The following is a 24,700-nucleotide window of genomic DNA, read 5'->3' on the forward strand; positions in this document are numbered from 1 at the left end:
GACGACTTGCCATAATAGAAGGAACCATGAATTCTGCTCTGTATCAGAGAATTCTACAAGAGAATGTCAGACCATCCGTCTGTGAGCTGAAGCTGAAGCGCAGCTGGGTCATGCAGCAAGACAACGATCCAGTCTACATGAAAATTGTTAAAAAGCAACATATTTGAAGTTTTGGAATGGCCTAGTCAAAGTCCAGACCTAATCCCAATTGAGATGTTGTGGCAGGACTTGAAACGAGCAGTTCATGCTTGAAAACCTACATGTCACTGAGTTAAAGCGTTCTGCATGGAAGAGTGGGCCAGAATTCCTCCACAGCGACGTGAGAGACTGATCAACAACTACAGGAAGCATTTGGTTGGAATCATTGCAGCTAAAGGTGGCACAACCAGTTATTGAGTGTAAGGGGGCAATTGTTCCCTTTATCTAATATTAGGTTTTGGTTGAAGATCTGATAACATTCAGTATCACAAATATGCAAAAGTAGAGAAAATTAGAAAAGGGGCAAATACTTTTTCATAGCACTGTGTATACAGTTGAAGTCGGAAGTTTACATCTTAGCCAAATACATTTAAACTCAGTTTTTCACAATTCCTGACATTTAATCCTAGTAAAAATTCACTGTCAGTTAGGATCACCACTTTATTTTAAGAATGTGAAATGTCAGAATAATAGTACAGAGAATGATTTATTTCAGCTTTTATTTATTTCATTACATTCCTAGTGGGTCAGAAGTTTACATACACTCAATTAGTATTTGGTAGCATTGCCTTTAAATTGTTTAACTTGGATCAAATGTTTGGGTAGCCTTCCACAAGCTTCCCACAATAAGTTGGGTGAATTTTGGCCCATTCCTCCTGACAGAGCTGGTGTAACTGAGTCAGGTTTGTAGGCCTCCTTGCTCGCACACGCTTTTTCAGTTCTGTCAACAGATTTTCTATAGGATTGAGGTCAGGGCTTTGTGATGGCCACTCCAATACATTGACTTTGTTGTCCTTAAGCCATTTTGCCACAACTTTGGAAGTATGCTTGGGGTCATTGTCCATTAGGAAGACCCATTTGCGACCAAGCTTTAACTTCCCGACTGATGTCTTGAGATGTTGCTTCAATATATCCACATAATTTCACTTCCTCATGATGTCATCTATTTTGTGAAGTGCACCAGTCCCTACTGCAGCAAAGCACCCCCACAGCATGATGCTGCCACCCCCGTGCTTCACGGTTGGGATGGTGTTCTTCAGCTTGCAAGCATTCCCCTTTTTCCTCCAAACATAACGATGGTCATTATGGCCAAACAGTTTTATTTCATCAGACCAGAGGACATTTCTCCAAAAAGTACGATCTTTGTCCCCATGTGCAGTTGCAAACCGTAGTCTGGCTTTTTTATGGCGGTTTTGGAGCAGTGGCTTCTTCCTTGCTGAGCGGCCTTTCAGGTTATGTCGATATAGGACTTGGTTTACTGTGGATATAGATACTTTTGTAACTGTTTCCTCCAGCATCTTCACAAGGTCCTTTGTTGTTGTTCTGGGATTGATTTGCACTTTTCGCACCAAAGTATATTCAACTCTAGGAGACAGAACGCGTCTCCTTCCTGAGCGGTATGAAGGCTGCGTGTCCCATGGTGTTTATACTTGTGTACTATTGTTTCTACAGATGAACGTGGTACCTTCAGGCGTTTGGAAATTGCTCCCAAGGATGAACCAGACTACACATTGTTTTCTGAGGTCTTGGCTGATTTCTTTTGATTTTCCCATGATGTCGAGCAAAGAGGCACTGAGTTTGAAGGTAGGCCTTGAAATACATCCACAGGTACACCTCCAATTGACTCAAATGATGTCAATTAGCCTATCAGAAGCTTCTAAAGCCATGACATCATTTTCTGGAATTGTCCAAGCTGTTTAAAGGCACAGTCAACTTAGTGTATGTAAACTTCTGACCCACTGGAATTGTGATACAGTGAATTATAAGTGAAATAATCTGTCTGTAAACAATTGTTGGAAAAATTGCTTGTGTCATGCACAAAGTAGATGTCCTAACAGACTTGCCAAAACTATAGTTTGTTAACAAGAAATTTGTGGAGTGGTTGAAAAACGATTTTTAATGACTCCAACCTAAGTGTATGTAAACATCCGACTTCAACTGTGTATATACACTGCTCAAAAAAATAAAGGGAACACTTAAACAACACAATGTAACTCCAAGTCAATCACACTTCTGTGAAATCAAACTGTCCACTTAGGAAGCAACACTGATTGACAATAAATGTCACATGCTGTTGTGCAAATGGAATAGACAACAGGTGGAAATTATAGGCAATTAGCAAGACACCCCCAATAAAGAAGTGGTTCTGCAGGTGGTGACCACAGACCACTTCTCAGTTCCTATGCTTCCTGGCTGATGTTTTGGTCACTTTTGAATGCTGGCGGTGCTTTCACTCTAGTGGTAGCATGAGACGGAGTCTATAACCCACACAAGTGGCTCAGGTAGTGCAGCTCGTCCAGGATGGCACATCAATGCGAGCTGTGGCAAGAAGGTTTGCTGTGTCTGTCAGCGTAGTGTCCAGAGCATGGAGGCGCTACCAGGAGACAGGCCAGTACATCAGGAGACGTGGAGGAAGCCGTAGGAGGGCAACAACCCAGCAGCAGGACAGCTACCTCCGCCTTTGTGCAAGGAGGAGCACTGCCAGAGCCCTGCAAAATGACCTCCAGCAGGCCACAAATGTGCATGTGTCTGCTCAAACGGTCAGAAACAGACTCCATGAGGGTGGTATGAGGGCCCGACGTCCACAGGTGGGGGTTGTGCTTACAGCCCAACACCGTGCAGGACGTTTGGCATTTGCCAAAGAACACCAAGATTGGCAAATTCGCCACTGGCGCCCTGTGCTCTTCACAGATGAAAGCAGGTTCACTCTGAGCATGTGACAGACGTGACAGAGTCTGGAGACGCCGTGGAGAACGTTCTGCTGCCTGCAACATCCTCCAGCATGACCGGTTTGGCGGTGGGTCAGTCATGGTGTGGGGTGGCATTTCTTTGGGGGGCCGCACAGCCCTCCATGTGCTCGCCAGAGGTAGCCTGACTGCCATTAGGTACCGAGATGAGATCCTCAGACCCCTTGTGAGACCATATGCTGGTGCGGTTGGCCCTGGGTTCCTCCTAATGAAAGACAATGCTAGACCTCATATGGCTGGAGTGTGTCAGCAGTTCCTGCAAGAAGAAGGCATTGATGCTATGGACCGCCAGTTCCCCAGACCTGAATCCAATTGAGCACATCTGGGACATCATGTCTCGCTCCATCCACCAACGCCACGTTGCACCACAGACTGTCCAGGAGTTGGCGGATGCTTTAGTCCAGGTCTGGGAGGAGATCCCCCAGGAGACCATCCGCCACCTCATCAGGAGCATGCCCAGGCGTTGTAGGAAGGTCATACAGACACGTGGAGGCCACACACAATACTGAGCCTCATTTTGACTTGTTTTACGGACATTACATCAAAGTTGGATCAGCCTGTAGTGTGGTTTTCCACTTTAATTTTGAGGGTGACTCCAAATCCAGACCTCCATGGTTTGATACATTTGATTTCCATTGATAATTGTTGTGTGATTTTTTTGTCAGCACATTCAACTATGTAAAGAAAAAAGTATTTAATAAGATTATTTCATTCATTCAGATCTAGGATGTGTTGTTTAAGTGTTCCCTTTATTTTTTTGAGCAGTGTATATATATATATATATATATATATATATATATATATATATATATATATATATATATATATATATATATATATATATATATATATATATACATACATACACACACACACACACACACACACACACACACACACACACACACACACACACCCCCCCCCCGTGGGGAGAACAAGTATTTGATACACTGCCGATTTTGCAGGTTTTCCTACTTACAAAGCATGTAGAGGTCTGTAATTTTTATCATAGGTACACTTCAACTGTGAGAGACGGAATCTAAAACAAAAATCCAGAAAATCACATTGTATGATTTTAAGTAATTAATTTCCATTTTATTGCATGACATAAGTATTTGATCACCTACCAACCAGTAAGAATTCCGGCTCTCACAGACCTGTTAGTTTTTCTTTAAGAAGCCCTCCTGTTCTCCACTCATTACCTGTATTAACTGCACCTGTTTGAACCCGTTACCTGTATAAAAGACACCTGTCCACACACTCAATCAAACAGACTCCAACCTCTCCACAATGGCCAAGACCAGAGAGCTGTGTAAGGACATCAGGGATAAAATTGTAGACCTGCACAAGGCTGGGATGGGCTACAGGACAATAGGCAAGCAGCTTGGTGAGAAGGCAACAACTGTTGGCTCAATTATTAGAAAATGGAAGAAGTTCAAGATGACGGTCAATCACACTCGGTCTGGGGCTCCATGCAAGATCTCACCTCGTGGGGCATCACTGATCATGAGGAAGGTGAGGGATCAGCCCAGAACTACACGGCAGGACCTGGTCAATGACCTGAAGAGAGCTGGGACCACAGTCTCAAAGAAAACCATTAGTAACACACTACGCCGTCATGGATTAAAATCCTGCAGCGCACGCAAGGTCCCCCTGCTCAAGCCAGCGCATGTCCAGGCCCGTCTGAAGTTTGCCAATGACCATCTGGATGATCCAGAGGAGGAATGGGAGAAGGTCATGTGGTCTGATGAGACAAAAATAGAGCTTTTTGGTCTAAACTCCACTCGCCGTGTTTGGAGGAAGAAGAAGGATGAGTACAACCCCAAGAACACCATCCAAACCGTGAAGCATGGAGGTGGAAACATCATTCTTTGGGGATGCTTTTCTGCAAAGGGGACAGGACGACTGCACCGTATTGAGGGGAGGATGGATGGGGCCATGTATCGCAAGATATTGGCCAACAACCTCCTTCCCTCAGTAAGAGCATTGAAGATGGGTCATGGCTGGGTCTTCCAGCATGACAACGACCCGAAACACACAGCCAGGGCAACTAAGGAGTGGCTCCGTAAGAAGCATCTCAAGGTCCTGGAGTGGCCTAGCCAGTCTCCAGACCTGAACCCAATAGAACATCTTTGGAGGGAGCTGAAAGTCTGTTTTGCCCAGCGACAGCCCCAAAACCTGAAGGATCTGGAGAAGGTCTGTATGGAGGAGTGGGCCAAAATCCCTGCTGCAGTGTGTGCAAACCTGGTCAAGACCTACAGGAAACGTATGATCTCTGTAATTGCAAACAAAGGTTTCTGTACCAAATATTAAGTTCTGCTTTTCTGATGTATCAAATACTTATGTCATGCAATAAAATGCATATTAATTACTTAATCATACAATGTGATTTTCTGGATTTTTGTTTTAGATTCCGTCTCTCACAGTTGAAGTGTACCTATGATAAAAATTACAGACCTCTACATGCTTTGTAAGTAGGAAAACCTGCAAAATCGGCAGTGTATCAAATATTTGTTCTCCCCACTGTATATATATATTTTTTAATCCATTTTAGAATTAGGCTGTAAAGTAACAAAATGTGGAAAAAAATGTGCTTACCTCTGTCACACAGATGTCGGACTAGGTTAGTGGCCACCCTGGAAAATGAGAAAAAAATATTAATCAATAGTTACCACTGTAAATTGACTGATTTACCAGTACAAACAAATTCACCCAACGTATATGTTCATCCAATTGTTGGTTCATAATCATACAAGAGTTTATAATTTTACACAAAATCTATTTGTGAAATGTTGAGATTAATGTGATGGAGAGATGTCTGTGTGTTCCTACCCTGTTCCCAGTGAGTGGCCCCAGACGTTGAGGGGTTTGCTCCCCACCCTCTCCTTCACCCACTGGTAGAGGAACAGGGCATCTGACGTCATGCCTCTCTCAGAGGGGCTCCCATCTGAATCACCCCAACCTGGAACAACCAGAGAAGTATGAACGATAAAGAAGCCCCTGAATGTTGATCTAAGGTCAGATTATCTTTTTAAGAAAAGGGGTATTGTGATAGTTAATAAACTCAGAAACAGACCGAAGTAGAACCCCACTTACCTCTATAATCAAATGTGACTACATGGTAGCCTAATGCACTAAGGACCTGGGGAGGGGAAACCAAAACGCATCAAATCTCAACTCCAGATCAGACTGAAAGCAGGTCAATTCACAAACAATTCATTGAATTCTGTTTGTTGGTCAGTCCTCAATATAGCTAGATACAGTATGGGTGGGATAAAAGCGTAGCAAGTGCAAGTGTGTCTGCAATGCAATCCTCTCACCTTGTAGAGTTGAACTCTATGGTCCCCTCCTCTGAAAGAGACAGAATAGACAAGTTTATCAACCAGGTGAAAGGTAAAGCATTCCTCACAAACAGCCATTCTGAAGAGTGCATTCTGTTTATATGTACACGTTCCAAGGTTGTGAGCTTCAACAAACAAATATTAAAAGGCGGATGGTTGTCATGTGAGTTAATGGTCACAGACCAGAGGCAAGGTGTACGCCAGGGGTACTGGACCAGAGTAACACTTTTTAAATCAAAATGTATGATCACCTTGTCCCTGCGTTGCCGTGAAGGTACAGCATGACTGGATAGGGGGATTTAAAGGTACTGTCATACCACGCTCTGTCCTTCCCCTGCGCCTCTTTCCACATCTGGGCTGGGACTGTGTGCCTGGGTGGAACAGGAGCAGTGACATAAACAAGGAGAAAGCTGTAAGCAAGCAATGTACAGAATAGACGCCTACTATAGACTAAGAGGTGTGGGGTGGGATAGGTTGACACACAAGTCAAACTGGTTTGATATAGGCTAGTATCTCATCTGTACTTGAGTCTAACATAGGACACAGACTGTACTGTAAGAACTATCAGATTAGAGTAGGCTACATGTTTTACATAACAGGACACACAACCATGTTCTAAGAGAATAGCCCTGAACAGAGACTTGTCTATATACATATCATCACCTCAGCCTTTAGTTTCCATCTACTACAACCCACACTGCTAAACTCCTCTGGGCTCAACATGCCTTTCCCACGGTCAACGTTCCCCAGTTAGTCTGCTCGAGTTCCTACCCCCCAACCCCCCCCCCCGGCCTTAAACATCCACAGGGACTGCTGTGTCTTCCCACCCTGTGGTCCAGTGTCACTGTATCATTCTCACACACACACATAAAACACACATTGCACCCCAGGAGGCAGTGTGCTGTGTGTTAGTGTTTGAGCCAAGGGGTTCATCACACACTATGAGACAGCTAGAGGCCTAATAGGCAGGAGAGAGCGAGAGAGAGAGCTGAGAGAGAGAGAGAGAGAGCTGAGAGAGAGAGAGAGCTGAGAGAGAGAGAGAACTGAGAGAGACAGCAGAACCCGAGACAGAGCTGCATTTCCTGACAAAATATCAAAAATAAAACAATTAGTGTCATTTCCCCAAATTTGAAACCCTTATTCAAGGTTTCAAAGACCCCTCTGATGACAGGTGTCTTCCTGTTGGGGGAGAGCTGTGGGTTAGCAGCGCACTACATTGCCTCCCGAGTGGCGCAGTGGTTTAAGGCACTGCATCGCAGTGCTAGCTGTGCCACTAGAGATCCTGGTTCGAATCCAGGCTCTGTCGTAGCCGGCCGCGACCGGGAGACCCATGGGGCGGCGCACAATTGGCCCAGCATCGTCCAGGGTAGGGGAGTGGCCGGCAGGGATGTAGCTCAGTTGGTAGAGCATGGCGTTTGCAACGCCAGGGTTGTGGGTTCGATTCCCACGGGGGGCCAGTATGAAAAAGAAAAAAATAATGTATGTACTCACTAACTGTAAGTCGCTCTGGATAAGAGTGTCTGCTAAATGTCTAAAATGTAAATGTAAAAATAAGATGAGGGACAGACCAATCTGCACATGTCCTCTATGCCATTGTTATTGTCCATTGTATGGTTATTTTTACACTTGATTATTGTTGTTACTGACTGTCCCATTGACAAATCGTAATTATTATTTTAATGATGTTAATATCGTAAATGAATTACTTAATCACCAAAGTACGCTTTGGTAATATGTATATTGTTACGTCATGCCAATAAAGTAAATTGAATTGAGAGAGAGAGAGAGAGAGACGAGAGGGAGGGAGAGAGACGAGAGGGAGGGAGGGAGAGACGAGAGGGAGGGAGAGAGACGAGAGGGAGGGAGGGAGAGACGAGAGGGAGGGAGGGAGAGACGAGAGGGAGGGAGGGAGAGACGAGAGGGAGGGAGGGAGAGACGAGAGGGAGGGAGAGAGAGACGAGAGGGACGAGAGGGAGGGAGACAGGGAGGGAGACAGGGACGAGAGGGAGGGAGACACACAGAGAGAGAGAGAGACAGAGACACAGAGAGACAGAGACAGAGACAGAGACAGAGACAGAGACAGAGACAGAGACAGAGACAGAGAGAGACAGAGAGAGAGAGAGAGAGAGAGAGAGAGAGAGAGAGAGAGAGAGAGAGAGAGAGAGAGAGAGAGAGAGAGACGCCATCATGAACAGCAGATTGTGTTCACTGAGAAAGTGCAGTAATGTCCTGAGCAAAAATCAAATTGGATTCCTACCAAATTATCAAACCATATTAATAAATGAGATACCCTAATTGATAAACATGTAAATCAAAACGCTTGAGCAATCAAGAGCCCCCAGTCTCACTCTTAATGACACAGAAATCAAATGCCTCCTGTATGCAGACGATCTGGTGCTGCAGTCCCCCACAGAGGGGTTACAGCAACAATTAGATAATCTGCAACAGTTCTGTCAGACCTGGGCATTTACCGTCAATCTCAAAAAGACAAACATTATGATATTCCAGAAAAGGTCCAGATGTCAGGGAAACCAATATACTTTTTTACTAGGCTCCGCTCATATAGAACACACACACACACACACACACACACACACACACACACACACAGCTCAAAAAAATAAAGGGAACACTAAAATAACACATCCTAGATCTGAATGAATGAAATAATCTTATTAAATACTTTTTTCTTTACATAGTTGAATGTGCTGACAACAAAATCACACAAAAATTATCAATGGAAATCAAATGTATCAACCCATGGAGGTCTGGATTTGGAGTCACCCTCAAAATTAAAGTGGAAAAACACACTACAGGCTGATCCAACTTTGATGTAATGTCCTTAAAACAAGTCAAAATTAGGCTCAGTAGTGTGTGTGGCCTCCACGTGCCTTTATGACCTCCCTACAACGCCTGGCCATGCTCCTGATGAGGTGGCGGATGGTCTCCTGAGGGATCTCCTCCCAGACCTGGACTAAAGCATCCGCCAACTCCTGGACAGTCTGTGGTGCAACGTGGCATTGGTGGATGGAGCGAGACATGATGTCCCAGATGTGCTCAATTGGATTCAGGTCTGGGGAACGGGCGGGCCAGTCCATAGCATCAATGCCTTCCTCTTGCAGGAACTGCTGACACACTCCAGCCACATGAGGTCTAGCATTGTCTTGCATTAGGAGGAACCCAGGGCCAACCGCACCAGCATATGGTCTCACAAGGGGTCTGAGGATCTCATCTCGGTACCTAATGGCAGTCAGGCTACCTCTGGTGAGCACATGGAGGGCTGTGCGGCCCCCCAAATAAATGCCACCCCACACCATGACTGACCCACCGCCAAACCGGTCATGCTGGAGGATGTTGCAGGCAGCAGAACGTTCTCCACGGCGTCTCCAGACTCTGTCACGTCTGTCACGTGCTCAGTGTGAACCTGCTTTCATCTGTGAAGAGCACAGGGCGCCAGTGGCGAATTTGCCAATCTTGGTGTTCTCTGGCAAATGCCAAACGTCCTGCACGGTGTTGGGCTGTAAGCACAACCCCCCACCTGTGGACGTCGGGCCCTCATACCACCCTCATGGAGTCTGTTTCTGACCGTTTGAGCAGACACATGCACATTTGTGGCCTGCTGGAGGTCATTTTGCAGGGCTCTGGCAGTGCTCCTCCTTGCACAAAGGCGGAGGTAGCAGTCCTGCTGCTGGGTTGTTGCCCTCCTACGGCCTCCTGATGTACTGGCCTGTCTCCTGGTAGCGCCTCCATGCTCTGGACACTACGCTGACAGACACAGCAAACCTTCTTGCCACAGCTCGCATTGATGTGCCATCCTGGATGAGCTGCACTACCTGAGCCACTTGTGTGGGTTGTAGACTCCGTCTCATGCTACCACTAGAGTGAAAGCACCGCCAGCATTCAAAAGTGCCCAAAACATCAGCCAGGAAGCATAGGAACTGAGAAGTGGTCTGTGGTCACCAACTGCAAAACCAGTCCTTTATTGGGGGTGTCTTGCTAATTGCCTATAATTTCCACCTGTTGTCTATTCCATTTGCACAACAGCATGTGACATTTATTGTCAATCAGTGTTGCTTCCTAAGTGGACAGTTTGATTTCACAGAAGTGTGATTGACTTGGAGTTACATTGTGTTGTTTAAGTGTTCCCTTTATTTTTTTGAGCAGTGTATGTAGCTTCCTGCCACACCTGTAGGGACAGCCATTGGAACGACCAACCAGAGCAATAACCTGTGTCTTTCACACCATTTCATTATTGTCCTCATTCATTTCTTACTGTAGTGTTCTGTTCATTGTTACTACTCATTGAGTATTATTATTTGTCTTATTGTTATCTATCTGCGCGTCATCATTGACTTGATATGTGTCTATATATTTGCTTTGGCAATGTATGCAGTAACACTTTCCATGCCAATAAAGCCATTTGAATTGAACTAATTGACAGAGGGAGGGAGAGAGAGAGAGCGCGCGATAGAGACAGGGAGGGATAGAGAGAGAGAAAGAAAGTCGGAGATCCATCCCACACAGTCTTAGCCAAGCAGCTGGTGTGTGTGTGTATGTGTGTCTCCTTACCATACACCAATGTTGACGCCAGTCTCTGGCTGCATGTAGAAGTTAAAGGTGTGGTTCAGGCCATGGTCCTGTGGCCTTTTCAAGTCAATGAAATAGGGCAGCCGCACTGCAGGGGGTGGGGTTGGGTAGACAGAGAGGCTGTGTTAGAAGTGCTAAGACAATAAGATATCACTGACAAAGCAGCAGCTCTCAGCAAAAATCGACGGGCTGCTCCATAAAATGGCAGTGCTCTGCCTCTTTCCACTCTATAACGTTACATGAGACGGTCACAAGTCCCCATCCTCTTCCTGTACAGACGTATACTGTTTCACTTCCTCTCTTAATACTCAGAAAACCTCGAACTGTCTGCCATCCACAAGACATTTTGGTCTTTAAGTGCACTGCAAACCATTCAAAAGATTCCAAAAGAAAATCAGATGTCACAGAGTGGGACAGAAAAGCATGTTAAATCTGATGGGGTTAAATGTTAAACAATGGGTAGATCCAGTCTTGAATACTGATGGGTTGAAACCAAGCAGCTACAAGTTAGAATCAGCTGTGGTCACAACCCACCACTCAGCACTACTGACTCATCAATGTTTCACATGCAATCCTGACCGCTTCTGCCTATAATGCATGAAACTACTACAGTTACACACCCACACCACATATCAGATGGAGTGAGGGAGCGGTGAAGGCTGTGTATTGCATGCTTGCAGATGGAATATACACCCTCAACTGCCTCCGTCTGGAGTTGCGTGCTGTGTTGTGTTTCAGGTTCAGGTGACTCGCACATATTAGCACATGCACCCTTGCTTATGTATGCAGTATGCACACTTACTAAATGAGCTACAAGTATCCACCTACCAAGTGAAACACCCAGAGGCCAGAGCTAACTGATGAAACAAGCTTATTTAGTCTCTCATAAAAAAACAACCAATTTCTTAATCAATGCAATGCAAACAACTAGATAGAACAAAACATGCCTTATTGGTTTCTATAGCTACTCACCAAAATTTAAAAATACGAGTTTTGCCTGAATGGAGGGGCATAGTTTGACGATGAAGGGGATGGTTATGTAGACTCCTAGCACCCACAGGAGAATCCTCTTCAATCTGCCCATTAGGCCATATCTGGAACACACATGCAGGGGAGAGACAATGTCAGCATTTTATATTGATCTTCAAAAACCAAAGTAGAAAACGTTACGATTTTAGATGGCTAAAAACAGTTAAGACTACAAAGATCTGCTATCCTTTCCAATTGCACACAGATGTGTACAGTACTAAAACAGTTGTGTTAGTTATCAGGATGAGGGTTCAGAGTTCAGACTGTTTGGGTAATAACAATTCTTCGCTGTTCATACAGAGTAAAACCAGATGTTGAGGTCTTGATATTGACCAATCATGTTGCTTGGTTCTGAGGTTGATGGGGTTCAAAGAGAGTCATGACAAAGTCCTAGTTACAGCAGCCTGTAACCTGCACACTTCATCCCTTCCTTCCAAACGGATTCATCCAACTAGCCGTTGCAGAGTTCCGACTTGGGAGCAGTGGTGCTCTTCATGACCTCAGGCCATTTCAAAGAGATATAAAAAATAACAGCCACAAAATGCTGTGTAAAACACACTGCACCTTAGCCTTGCTCAATGCAACCCTTTATAATGAGGAACTTCTACATGGCCGTAAGTCTGAGAGTCAAGCCTCGTTCACATTACCAATAAGCACTCCGTTACGTTGTGCCGGATGTCATGCATTTCAATGGGGACGTCCACAATGGAGTGGAATCACAACGCCCCCTTGCGGTTGAAGGCTCCATTGTGAGACGGACGCCGCATACTTTAAAATGTTTCAAACTTAGCATCGTCTTCAGTCCAGACAGTGTCGAAGAACAGGAAGTTACCAAAACCACAGAAGATTAAAATGCGGTTTTCGGTGATGGCTTTATGGGATCGCTAGAAACTTGTAAACAATTTCCCATTCCAATAAGAGAGTACCATTTTAATAGTAATGTTAAATAATACACACTGGCTGTTACCTCCCATTTAAGTTTAATGTGATGGTAATGACGTTTGTTTTTGATGATAATTATTAGGTGGAGGTTGCTAGCTACAGTGGTATCGTAAACCTAGCCTGGCTTTTAGCTAGCTAGCTGCTCTGCAGTGCAAGCCAGCTTGACTTGCTATAATGTTAGAGAAACAAGTTGATGAAAAAGTAACTAAACAAAACATGTTTTATTATCACATAAAACAATATATTTATCCTGTCTTTAATTAAAAAGGTCATATTTTCCAATCTACCAAAATAAATGCTTTCTCTAATGAGAGAAAGATCTTCTCCATCTTGCATTACACTTCTCCGTTCAGTAGCGGGGCAAAACTCAGTGAAGATGACGTACGGCAAAATGAAATACGCCACGATCTGTACGGGGCATCACGTGTCTAAATTGGTGTCAGCGATTCTCTGAGCACACCTCGTTGAGTGCACTAAGACCGCACTCAACAAGCTTCATAAGGCAATAAGCAAACAACAAAATGCTCATCCAGAAGCGGCGTTCCTAGTGGCCGGAGACTTTAATGCAGGCAAACCTCATTTCTACCAGCATTTTACGTATAACCAGGTGGACCACCTTTACTCCACACACAGAGACACACAAAGTTCTCCCTCGCCCTCTATTTGGCAAATCTGACCATAATTCTATCCTCCTGATTCCTGCTTACAAGCAAAAACTAAAAGCAGGAATTACCAGTGACTCACTCAATACGGAAGCGGTTAGATGACACAGATGTTACGCTAGAGGACTGTTTTGTTAGCACAGACTGGAATATGTTCCCAGATTCATCCAATGGCATTGAGGAGTATACCACCTCAGTCACCGGCATCATCAACAAGTGCATCGACGACGTTGTCCCCACAGTGACCGTACGTACATATCCCAACCAGAAGCCACGGATTACAGGCAACATCTGCACCGAGCTAAAGGCTAGAGCTGCCGCTTTCAAGGAGCGGGACACTAATCCAGAAGCTTATAAGAAATCCTGCTACAATGGGGGGAAAAAGTATTTAGTCAGCCACCAATTGTGCAAGTTCTCCCACTTAAAAAGATGAGAGAGGCCTGTAATGTTCATCATAGGTACACGTCAACTATGACAGACAAATTGAGGAAAAATAATTCCAGAAAATCACATTGTAGGATTTTAAATGAATTTATTTGCAAATTATGGTGGAAAATAAGTATTTGGTCACCTACAAACAAGCAAGATTTCTGGCTCTCACAGACCTGTAACTTCTTCTTTAAGAGGCTCCTCTGTCCTCCACCCGTTACCTGTATTAATGGCACCTGTTTGAACTTGTTATCAGTATAAAAGACACCTGTCCACAACCTCAAACAGTCACACTCCAAACTCCACTATGGCCAAGACCAAAGAGCTGTCAAAGGACACCAGAAACAAAATTCTAGACCTGCACCAGGCTGGGAAGACTGAATCTGCAATAGGTAAGCAGCTTGGTTTGAAGAAATCAACTGTGGGAGCAATTATTAGGAAATGGAAGACATACAAGACCACTGATAATCTCCCTCGATCTGGGGCTCCACGCAAGATCTCACCCCGTGGGGTCAAAATGATCACAAGAACGGTGAGCAAAAATCCCAGAACCACACGGGGGGACCTAGTGAATGACCTGCAGAGAGCTGGGACCAAAGTAACAAAGCCTACCATCAGTAACACGCTACGCCGCCAGGGACTCAAATCCTGCAGTGCCAGACGTGTCCCCCTGCTTAAGCCAGTACATGTCCAGGCCCGTCTGAAGTTTGCTAGAGTGCATTTAGATGATCCAGAAGAGGATTGGGAGAATGTCATATGGTCAGATGAAACCAAAATATAACTTTTTGGTAAAAACTCAACTCGTAGTGTTTGGAGGACAAAGAATGCTGAGTTGCATCCAAAGAACACCATACCTACTGTGAAGCATGGGGGTGGAAACATCATGCTTTCGGGCTGTTTTTCTGCAAAGGGACCAGGACAACTGATCCGTGTAAAGGAAAGAATGAATGGGGCCATGTATCGTGAGATTTTGAGTGAAAACCTCCTTTCATCAGCAAGGGCATTGAAGATGAAACGTGGCTGGGTCTTTCAGCATGACAATGATCCCAAACACACCGCCCGGGCAACGAAGGAGTGGCTTCGTAAGAAGCATTTCAAGGTCCTGGAGTGGCCTAGCCAGTCTCCAGATCAACCCCATAGAAAATCTTTGGAGGGAGTTGAAAGTCCGTGTTGCCCAGCGACAGCCCCAAAACATCACTGCTCTAGAGGAGATCTGCATGGAGGAATGGGCCAAAATACCAGCAACAGTGTGTGAAACCCTTGTGAAGACTTACAGAAAACGTTTGACCTGTGTCATTGCCAACAAAGGGTATATAACAAAGTATTGAGAAACTTTTATTATTGACCAAATACTTATTTTCCACCATAATTTGCAAATAAATTCATAAGAAATCCTACAATGTGATTTTCTGGATTTTTTTCCTCATTTTGTCTGTCATAGTTGACGTGTACCTATGATGAAAATTACAGGCCTCGCTCATCTTTTTAAGTGGGAGAACTTGCACAATTGGTGGCTGACTAAATACATTTTTTCCCACTGTATGCCCTCAGACGAACCATCAAACAGGCAAAGCGTCAATACAGGACTAAGATTAAATCCTCCTACACCGGCTCTGACGCTCGTCGGATGTGGCATGGCTTGCAAACTATTACGGACTACAAAAGGGAAACCCAGCCGCGAGCAGCCCAGTGACGCGAGCCTACCAGACGGGCTAAATGCCTTTTATGCTCGCTTCGAGGCAAGCAACACTGAAGCATGCATAATGGCACCAGCTGTTCCGGACGACTGTGTGATCACGCTCTCCGTAGCCGATGTGAGCAAGACCTTTAAACAGGTCAACATTCACAAGCCACGGGGGCAGACAGATTATCAGGACGTGTACTCAGAGCACGGGCAGACCAACTGGCAAGTGTCCTCACTGACATTTTCAACCTCTCCCTGAACGAGTCTGTAATACCGACATGTTTAAAACAGACCACCATAGTCCCTGTGCCCAAGAAAGTGAAGGTAACCTGCCTAAATGACTACTGCCCAGTAGTACTCCCGTCAGTAGCCATGAAGTGCTTTCATGAAAGGCTGGTCATGGCTCATATCAACGCCATCATCCCGGAAACCCTAGACCCACTCCAATTCGCATACCGCAATCTCAATTGCACTCCACACTGCCCTTTCCCACCTGGACAAAAGGAACACCTATGTGAGAATGCTATTCATTGACTACAGCTCAGCCTTTAACACCATAGTGCCCACAAAGCTCATCACTAAGCTAAGGACCCTGGGACTAAACACCTTCCTCTGTAACTGGATCCTGGACTTGCTGACAACACAACAGTGGTGTGCCTGATCACCGACAACGATGAGACAGCCTATAGGGAAGGGGTCAGAGACCTGGCAGTGGTGCCAAGACAACAACCTCTCCCTCAATGTGAGCAAGACAAATTTCATTAATCCTGGCGCAGACGAAGATGGTCGCCTCACAAATAGCTCTTAGGAAACTTTGCGGTATTTTGTTTTAAGTATTATTTTTTACATTCTTAGCTCAGAAAGTATTTTGTATCATCACATACAGCCGGGGAAAACTATTGGATATCAGTGCGGCAGTAACTCACCAGCATTACGACCAGGAATATGACTTTCCCGAAGCATATCCTTTGTTTGCTCTCCCCAGGGCAATTGAACTGATTCCAGCGGCTGACCAAAAACATCGCCGGCGAAGGAGAGGCACTCGGAGCGGCCTGCTGGTTCAACTAAGGAGGCGCGCACACCACCCACCGCTTCCAAGTATACTACTCGCTAATGTTCAGTCTCTGGTTAACAAAGTCGACGAGCTCCGGGCAAGGATTTCTTTCCAAAGAGACATCAAGGCCTGTAACATACTTTGTTTCACAGAAACATGACCCTCTGGGGATATTCTGTCTAAATCAGTCCAGCCAGATGGGTTCTCAGTTCATCGTGCAGACAGGAATAAATATCTCTCCGGGAAGCAGAAGGGAGGAGGTGTGTGTTTCATGATTAACGACTCATGGTGTAATTGTAGGAACATACAGGAACTCAAGTCCTTTTATTCACCCGATCTACAATACCTCACAATCAAATGCCGACCATATTATCTCCCAAAGGAGATGATTATGGACTTTGGAAAACAGCTATCCACATCGACGGGACCGCAGTGGAGAAGGTGGAAAGCTTAACATTTCCTTGGCGTACACATCACTGACAAACTGAAATGGTCCACCCACACACTCCCCTAACCCAGATAACGCTGGGCCAATTGTGCGCCGTCCTATGGGACTCCCGGCCATGGCCGTTTGTGGCACAGCCTGGGAATGAACCCGGGTCTGTAGTAACGCCTCGCCTTAGACCGCTGCGCCACTCGGGAGGCCTAAGACCAAATATTGATGACATGCCTTATGACATAGCTTACCACACATGGAGGGTGCAGTCCCTGACAGATACTAGGCCCGAACAGCACACCCTGCAGCAGAGGAACAAAAACGTCCTCCAATCCGTGAAACAGACGCCAATGAAATGAACAGCAATGACCCCAGTGTGCACCTGAGTGTGACAATATGCACGCATGCGTGCAAGGATGTGCTCATGTCTCTCAATGTCAAAAGGTCAGGGGAGGGCTGGAGTGGACCCTCTGCTGCCGTCCCGCAGTCTCACTGGTGCGTTTCATAGCGGATCTCTATGGCCCGGTGCACCCGGGGGCTCTGATTCTGTATGTCATGATAATGTGGCTGGAGCGTCAGTGAGGAAGGGGGCCAGGGGAACTGTAATCTTCACTACTGGGGGTGTGTCATAATAACCTCTAATTTACTGGATGTGTGATGAACGTAAAGCAAGCAGTGCAGATACTGTATGTTTACTGTATGAGTGCAGTGGCACAGGAAGGACTGCTTTATGGAGCTACAGACATGTCAGTGGGAATAGGGTACAATGGATAATTCACAAAAAAATGTTAAATTTTTTACATTATGGACAGTTTAACTGACCTAAATTAAGCCTTATCCTGGACTAAATTGCACTTTAATGAATATGTATGAAAGGATCCAGTCACAGACTCTGTAGTATAGACAAGGTTAATTAATTTTTAGATTAACAAAGCCTGAATTAGACCTAGGCCTACTCCATTTCATCTAGTCTATTTCTTAAATAGCCTACTTACATTCACATGTAAGATGTTTGTTACATCTGCTGTTATTTTCAGCCTGTCTACCTGACCATCTTTGCCAGAGATCGATTCCATCAGCTCTAACAAAAGCAAGACACACACACAGACTTCAAAATGCACCAAGTGCAGTTTGTGCAGACATGCAAAACCCCTTGGAGAGTGTACACAGAGCTCTCTCTGGCTTTATGAATAATGCAGAGTGCTTGAAAGAGCCTGTTAGATACTGCGTTATCAAGAAGCCACTGCGAGAAAGAGGGACAGACAAGTGGGAAGGGGAGGGACACATTTACATTTAATTTGTAAGTTGCTCTGGATAAGAGTGTCTGCTAAATGATGTACATTTACATTTACATCATTTAGCAGACACTCTTATCCAGAGCAACTTACAAATTAGACAGACACAGAGCGACACATATCAAGTTAGACAGACACTGGCGTATTAAACACTATCCATGCCTTTATTTGGATGCATTGTATTAGCTCCACCTCTGATCTCTCAGAGAGTTCCACCCCCCAATCCCACTTAGGGTTGTAGTTATCACACCAAAAAGTTCATCTTCACAGATTGACTGGCCCTGCATAAGGTATTTCAAAGTGCTTTTAAATTCATATTATTTTAAAAGGAATAGTTAATCTGGTTGCTTGGTATCACAGTATCTTATGACTGTTAAATAGCACAGTCTCGAGTGGCCAGCCTTCCTAATCCAGTCTTGTTCACTCGACTATTGGAAGTCCGGCGAACTTCAGATTTCGAGTTTGAATGGAAACGGTGGCATTCAGCCCTCGCATTTGATTGGCTCTGAGTAGAAATTACATTTCCCCCTCAGTAGAGGCAAAGACATTTACACTGAACAAAACTATAAAAATGCAACATGCAAAAATTAACGATTTTACTGAGTTACATTTCATATAAAAGGAAATCAGTCAATTGAAATAAATTCATTAGGCCCTAATCTATGGATTTCACATGACTGGGAATACATATATGCATCTATTGACCACAGATACCCTCAAAAAAAGGTAGAGGTGTGGATCAGAAAACCAGTCAGTATCTGGTGTGACCACCATTTGCCTCATGCGGTGCGACATGTTGATTGTGGCCTGTGGAATGTTGTCCCACTCCTCTTCAATGGCTGTGCAAAGTTGCTGGATATTGGCGGGAACTGGAACACGCTGACGTACACGTCGATCCAGAGCATCCCAAACATGCTCAACGGGTGACATGTCTGGTGAGTATGCAGGCCATGGAAGAGCTGGGGCATTTTCAGCTTCCAGGAATTGCGACATGGGTCCGTGCATTATCAAGCTGAAACACGAGGTGATAGTGACGGATGAATGGCAGGACAATGGGCCTCAAATTGCCATCGATAAAATGCAAATTGGGTTCGTTGTCTGTAGCTTATGCCTGGCCATACCATAACCCAACCGCCACCATGGGGCACTCTGTTCACAACGTTGACATCAGCAAACCGCTTACCCACTGGACGCCATACACGCTGTCTGCCATCTACCCGGTACAGTTGAAACCGGTTACCACACCGAACTGCTGTCAGGTCAAGACCCTGGTGAGGACGACGAGCATGTAGATGAGCTTCCCTGAGACAGACATTCTTCGGTTGCGCAAACCCAGTTTCATCAGTTGTCCGGGTGGCTGGTCTCAGACGATCCCGCAGGTGAAGAAGCCAGATGTGGAGATCCTGGGTGGCGTGGTTACACGTTGTCGTGAGGCTGGTTGGACGTACTGACAAATTCTCTAAAACGACGTTGGCGGCGGTAGAGAAATGAACATTTAATTCTCTGGCAACTGTTCTGGTGGACATTTCTGCAGTCAGCATGCCAATTGCACGCTTCCTCAAAACCTGACATATCTGTGGCATTGCTGTTTAATCAGCTTCTTGATATGCCACACCTGCTGTCAGGTGGATGGATTATCTTCGCAAAGGAGAAATGCTCCCTAACAGGGATGTAAAGAAATTTGCGCACAAAATGAGAGAAATAAGCTTTTTGTGCGTATGGAACATTTCTGGGATCTTTTATTTCAGCTCATGAAACATGGGACCAACACTTTACATGTTGAGTTTATATTTTTGTTCAGTGTATAACTAACCCAAGATAGTTCATCTGTGTCGATTTCAATGGGAGCAACTTAAGCATAGTGGGCAGACCCAAGCACAAGCTAGCGAGATCCTTGGCGTGTTCTAGCATGTACTTGCATATTTCCGTTATACTGGGCATACACTAAACAATTCCGCCAAGTTTTTGCCGTCCCAGACACATTTTCATGATCGGGGTGAAATCCTCTGGACTAGTTTGAGGGAGTCAAGGACGCACCGATGATGGCTGTTCTGTTATCCAGACTCATGTCAGATGTCCCGATAATCTTCTGACATGTTAGAAATTTGTTTTGTGAGTCTTGTTGTATGCGCAGTGCTACAATTGGGCAAGGACTACTACCAATAGCCAATGAGCACTCAGCATGTGAGACCAAAACAATGATGGTGAAGAGAAAAGCAACAACGAACTGTGTGGAGTGAGGTGATGAAAGATTGGTGGAGCTGTAGAGAACGCAGCTGCCTTTTCAATATTAAACATTTTATATTTACATTTTAGTCAGTTAGCAGACGCTCTTATCCAGAGCGACTTACAGTTAGTGAGTGCATACATTTTCATACTGGCCCCCCGTGTGAAACGAACCCACAACCCTGGCGTTGCAAGCGCCATGCTCTACCAACTGAGCTACAGGGGACTCGCATTACCTCCAATTCCCTCTGTAGAATACAAAGTCCATATTGTCCACGTCTGCCCAACAACAATTTGTGGGTCCATATCCTACGCCTCTGCTCTTTTTTGATGTTTCTGCACACTAATGAAGCAGCTCGCTTTTTGCGTGTAAACATGTATTTTTCATACGACAGAGAAACACAGAGCAGAATCAACTAGGGAACCATCGTGTAATGTGAGCACCCACGTCCTGGGGTTGAGGATGGACGGAATTAAAGATTTGGGAGCAGGAAATCGGGAAATGTGAACATATCCAGCAGGTATATCTCACTGGTCATTCCCAAAGCCAACACCTCCTTTGGCCGCCATTCCTTCCAGTTCTCTGCTGCCAATGACTGGAACGAATTGCAAAAATCTCTGAAGCTGGAGACTCTTATCTCCCTCAATAACTTTAAGCATCAGTTGTCAGAGCACCTTACCGATCACTGCACCTGTACACAGCCCATCTGAAATTAGCCCACCCAACTACCTCATCCCTATATTGTTATTTATTTTGCTCTTTTGCACCCCAGTATCTCTATTTGCACATCATCTCTTGCACATCTAGCATTCCAGTGTTAATACTATTGTAATTATTCTGCACTATAGCCTATTTATTGCCTTACCTCCATAACTTGCTACATTTGCACACACTGTATATATATTTTTCTGTTGTATTTCTGACTTTGTTTTTTTTACCCCATATGTAACTCTGTGTTGTTTTTATTGCACTACTTTGCTTTATCTTGGCCAGGTCGCAGTTGTAAATGAGAACCTGTTCTCAACTGGCTTACCTGGTTAAATAAAGGTGAACACCTGTATGCCCAACATTAGGGAACACCTTCTCTGTGAAGTGTACGCATGTAATAACTCAATTCGCCCCAAGTTGCACACCTTGTAAACACAATTTTTAGAAACTTTGGCAAATGGTCAAGTCTACAAAACTTAGTGCACTCTGTTCGTAACAGATTGTCGTTTTGGGAACAGAAAACTATCAAGATCTTGATTTTCTTCGATGAGAACATCTGCAGAATGTCGGCCCTGGTCCATCTCGCTCCATACTCTCCCACTGCAGGCCACTGGGCTTCCTCTACTCAACATATTTGGTCGGGAGTAGAAATTCCAACCGTACGCTTCAGAGTTATACATCCGGTGAAACATCTGGCTCCTTGTTCTATCTGTGGTAGAGGCATGTCCTTGTTTTGTTTTTTTCTTCTTGTTTTTCTCTTTTCCTACCGTGTCAGACAAAGTTATTAGCCTATGCAGTATTCCTTTTGTATTGGAAGTCTCTTTGGAACTCCACCCATGAGAAATACTTGATAAGTGGCAATGAGTCACTAGTTCCCATCTAGACTCTGCCGTACTTCACCGTCACGCTTGTGTGAGTGTGCATACCAGTACATATACCAGAGGGATATAACAGAGAAAATGCCCAACATCCTCCTCCACAGATAATGAAACAAATAAGCTAGGTTTTGAACACTGTGGCAGATGTAGCGCAACTGGAGCGCAAGGCTGACCAGTTTTGACAAAGCAGATCGCACTCTTGCTTTGTTCAGAACAAGCAGTGCACCCGTCATGCCAACCAAACAGATGGTCTAATTTCAAAAGGCACGTGGGGCCCAGCGTTTTCTTATGGGGTAGCTACTGCAGACAGAGCTCCAGTAGAACCAAGGACATCGGTGGGGTGAAGGCTAATTGCCAAGTATAGATGAACCTTGACTGAATTGTTACGCAAACAGATATACCTGCATAGGGTGGAAACAGGCAGCACAGCAGGAGGCACTGTTGATCAACAGTGGCGCAACAAGCCAGCAGGACACAACACCTGCCCTGCTAACGCCTGGAGGCCAGCTAATGCGTTTAGCTCAGCGGAGGGGCCTGCTGCCATATGGACCTGATTACAGCCTGGTAGACATGATGAGGTGAAGCTACATTGCATTAGATCACATTGGTCCTCTGCTTGGCAGAGATTACAGGGGCAGTCATAGTAGTACGGCGCCCTAGGAGCAAATTAGGGTTAAGTGCCTTGCTCAAGGGCACAGACAGATTTTTCATCTTGTCGGCTCAGGTATTCGAACCAGCCACCTTTCGGTTATTGGCCCAATGCTAAGCTAACCGCTAGGCTACCTGCTGCACTAATCATTAATTAATCAGATTCATGAGGACTTCAATAAACCCATGTAAAACAAGGCGACAATATCATGGCAGTGTGGTTTCAAATCACTAAATTGATGATTAATTTAAACTATCATTCAGCTATTCATCCAGAAGACAGTGGTCCATGCTGTGGCCAGTGCTGCTTCGCCATGGCTCCCTGTAGAGGGCTTCCCTTCCCCCTGTCCAAGGTGACAGTGTAACAGCCAGGACCTTGACAGAGCCATGGCTGCCAGAGTAGGGCCAATCAGGGCAGGAGATAACTAATGCAGTCTGACATGGGATTTTGAGAAGAGGCTTTGAGCAGTGTCAATGCCAGCCTGTCTGGTTGGGCTGAAAAAGAACAGGCTAGGGCCCTAGGACCAGAGCAAGACCACGAGACAGTCAGGGGTCAGGTATAACCAAAGGGATCTCCAAGGACCAAAATAATATAAACAGATTGGTGCTCACAGCAGAATATGAGTTGCAGTAGATTCAACAAAAACCACAACAATGCTCCATAACACTAGAGCTAAGTTTGGCAGATAAATATATTAGAACCCCTTGACTACTGCTGTACATTAGCTGCAGGAGAAGCACTGCCAAGGTTAACAGCTTCAGTGTCTGAAACCAGATTCTTCTTGGTCATTGGCACCATGCAGGCTGAACTTTTGTCTCAACCTCAAGTTAGAATACTTCAGCCCACGAGAGAGTTGACCATCATGTTCCAAGTGAGGCTTCTAAAAAAGCACCTCAGCGATGAGCACAGCACACCCACACTATATTCCATAGAGAGAGAAATCCTCTGCTAGCAATGGGAGAGCTGTCAAGAGGGATCCTGAAATAACAGCCATGACACAGTCAATTCCAGCCACGGCCGCTTGAGCCTAAACAGCATCTAACAGGGCCAATCAAACCAAAATAATGAATCTCCTTATGGGTGGGCCAGTCAGAGCAATCACAACAAATAATATAAACTTAGTTAAAAAACAGCATGCTGTGGTTTGGTATGAAGGGCATAAAAAAGCAATATTTTAATAGCTAGGAGGTCTGGCTGGCACAGTCGGACATAATCTGAAGCAACTACAGGGTCATAGTACATGTGCACTGTGGTCCCCTATAAGCTAATCAATATTTGGGTTTTAAGCAGAATTTAGCAACAACACTAAATGAGTTAACACTAGTTTTTCCATCCATGTTTTTCCCTTCCAATTTCCTCAATAAACTTGATACTGGGTGCTTAGCACGATTTCCCTTAGGAGATTTACGGGCACAGCCACAGAACATTCACACTTGTCACCCTTGTGTGCAAGGTTCCTTCCAGTCAGATCATCATGAGCCAACTGCAAGCCAGGAGGACCCATTGAAGTTGCTGGCAAAGGGCCACTGAAATTACTTGGTTGATGTAATTTGCAACATGAAGGTCAAATTGGACTATATACAGTTGAAATCGGAAGTTTACATACACCTTAGCCAAATACATTTAAAATTGAAAATTTCACAATTCCTGACATTTAATCCTAGTAAAGATTACCTGTCTTAGGTCAGTTAGGATCACCACTTTATTTTAAGAATGTGAAATGTCAGAATAATAGTAGAGAGAAGGATTTATTTCAGCTTTTATTTCTTTCATCACATTCCCAGTGGGTCAGAAGTTTACATACACTCAATTAGTATTTGGTAGCATTGCTTTA

The 24,700-nt window shown here is 44.9% G+C and overlaps 1 protein-coding gene across 2 annotated transcripts in view; it reads right to left on the reverse strand.

Annotated features, from left to right (window-relative positions):
- The window catches only part of LOC121553627 (lysophosphatidylserine lipase ABHD12), a 42,003-nt gene that overhangs the window by 9,070 nt on the left and 8,233 nt on the right, over nucleotides 1–24,700 (reverse strand). For both annotated transcript variants that reach the window (XM_041866885.1, XM_041866886.1), the window contains 7 exons: nucleotides 11,846–11,967; nucleotides 10,856–10,961; nucleotides 6,538–6,657; nucleotides 6,266–6,296; nucleotides 6,042–6,087; nucleotides 5,778–5,907; nucleotides 5,544–5,581 (listed from right to left, as the gene is read on the reverse strand). In XM_041866885.1, the coding sequence (XP_041722819.1) occupies nucleotides 5,544–5,581; nucleotides 5,778–5,907; nucleotides 6,042–6,087; nucleotides 6,266–6,296; nucleotides 6,538–6,657; nucleotides 10,856–10,961; nucleotides 11,846–11,967 (593 nt within the window). The remainder of the gene's footprint in view (nucleotides 1–5,543; nucleotides 5,582–5,777; nucleotides 5,908–6,041; nucleotides 6,088–6,265; nucleotides 6,297–6,537; nucleotides 6,658–10,855; nucleotides 10,962–11,845; nucleotides 11,968–24,700) is intronic.

The sequence above is a fragment of the Coregonus clupeaformis genome, chromosome 37, assembly GCF_020615455.1.
Source record: "Coregonus clupeaformis isolate EN_2021a chromosome 37, ASM2061545v1, whole genome shotgun sequence".
Classification (NCBI taxonomy): domain Eukaryota; kingdom Metazoa; phylum Chordata; class Actinopteri; order Salmoniformes; family Salmonidae; genus Coregonus; species Coregonus clupeaformis.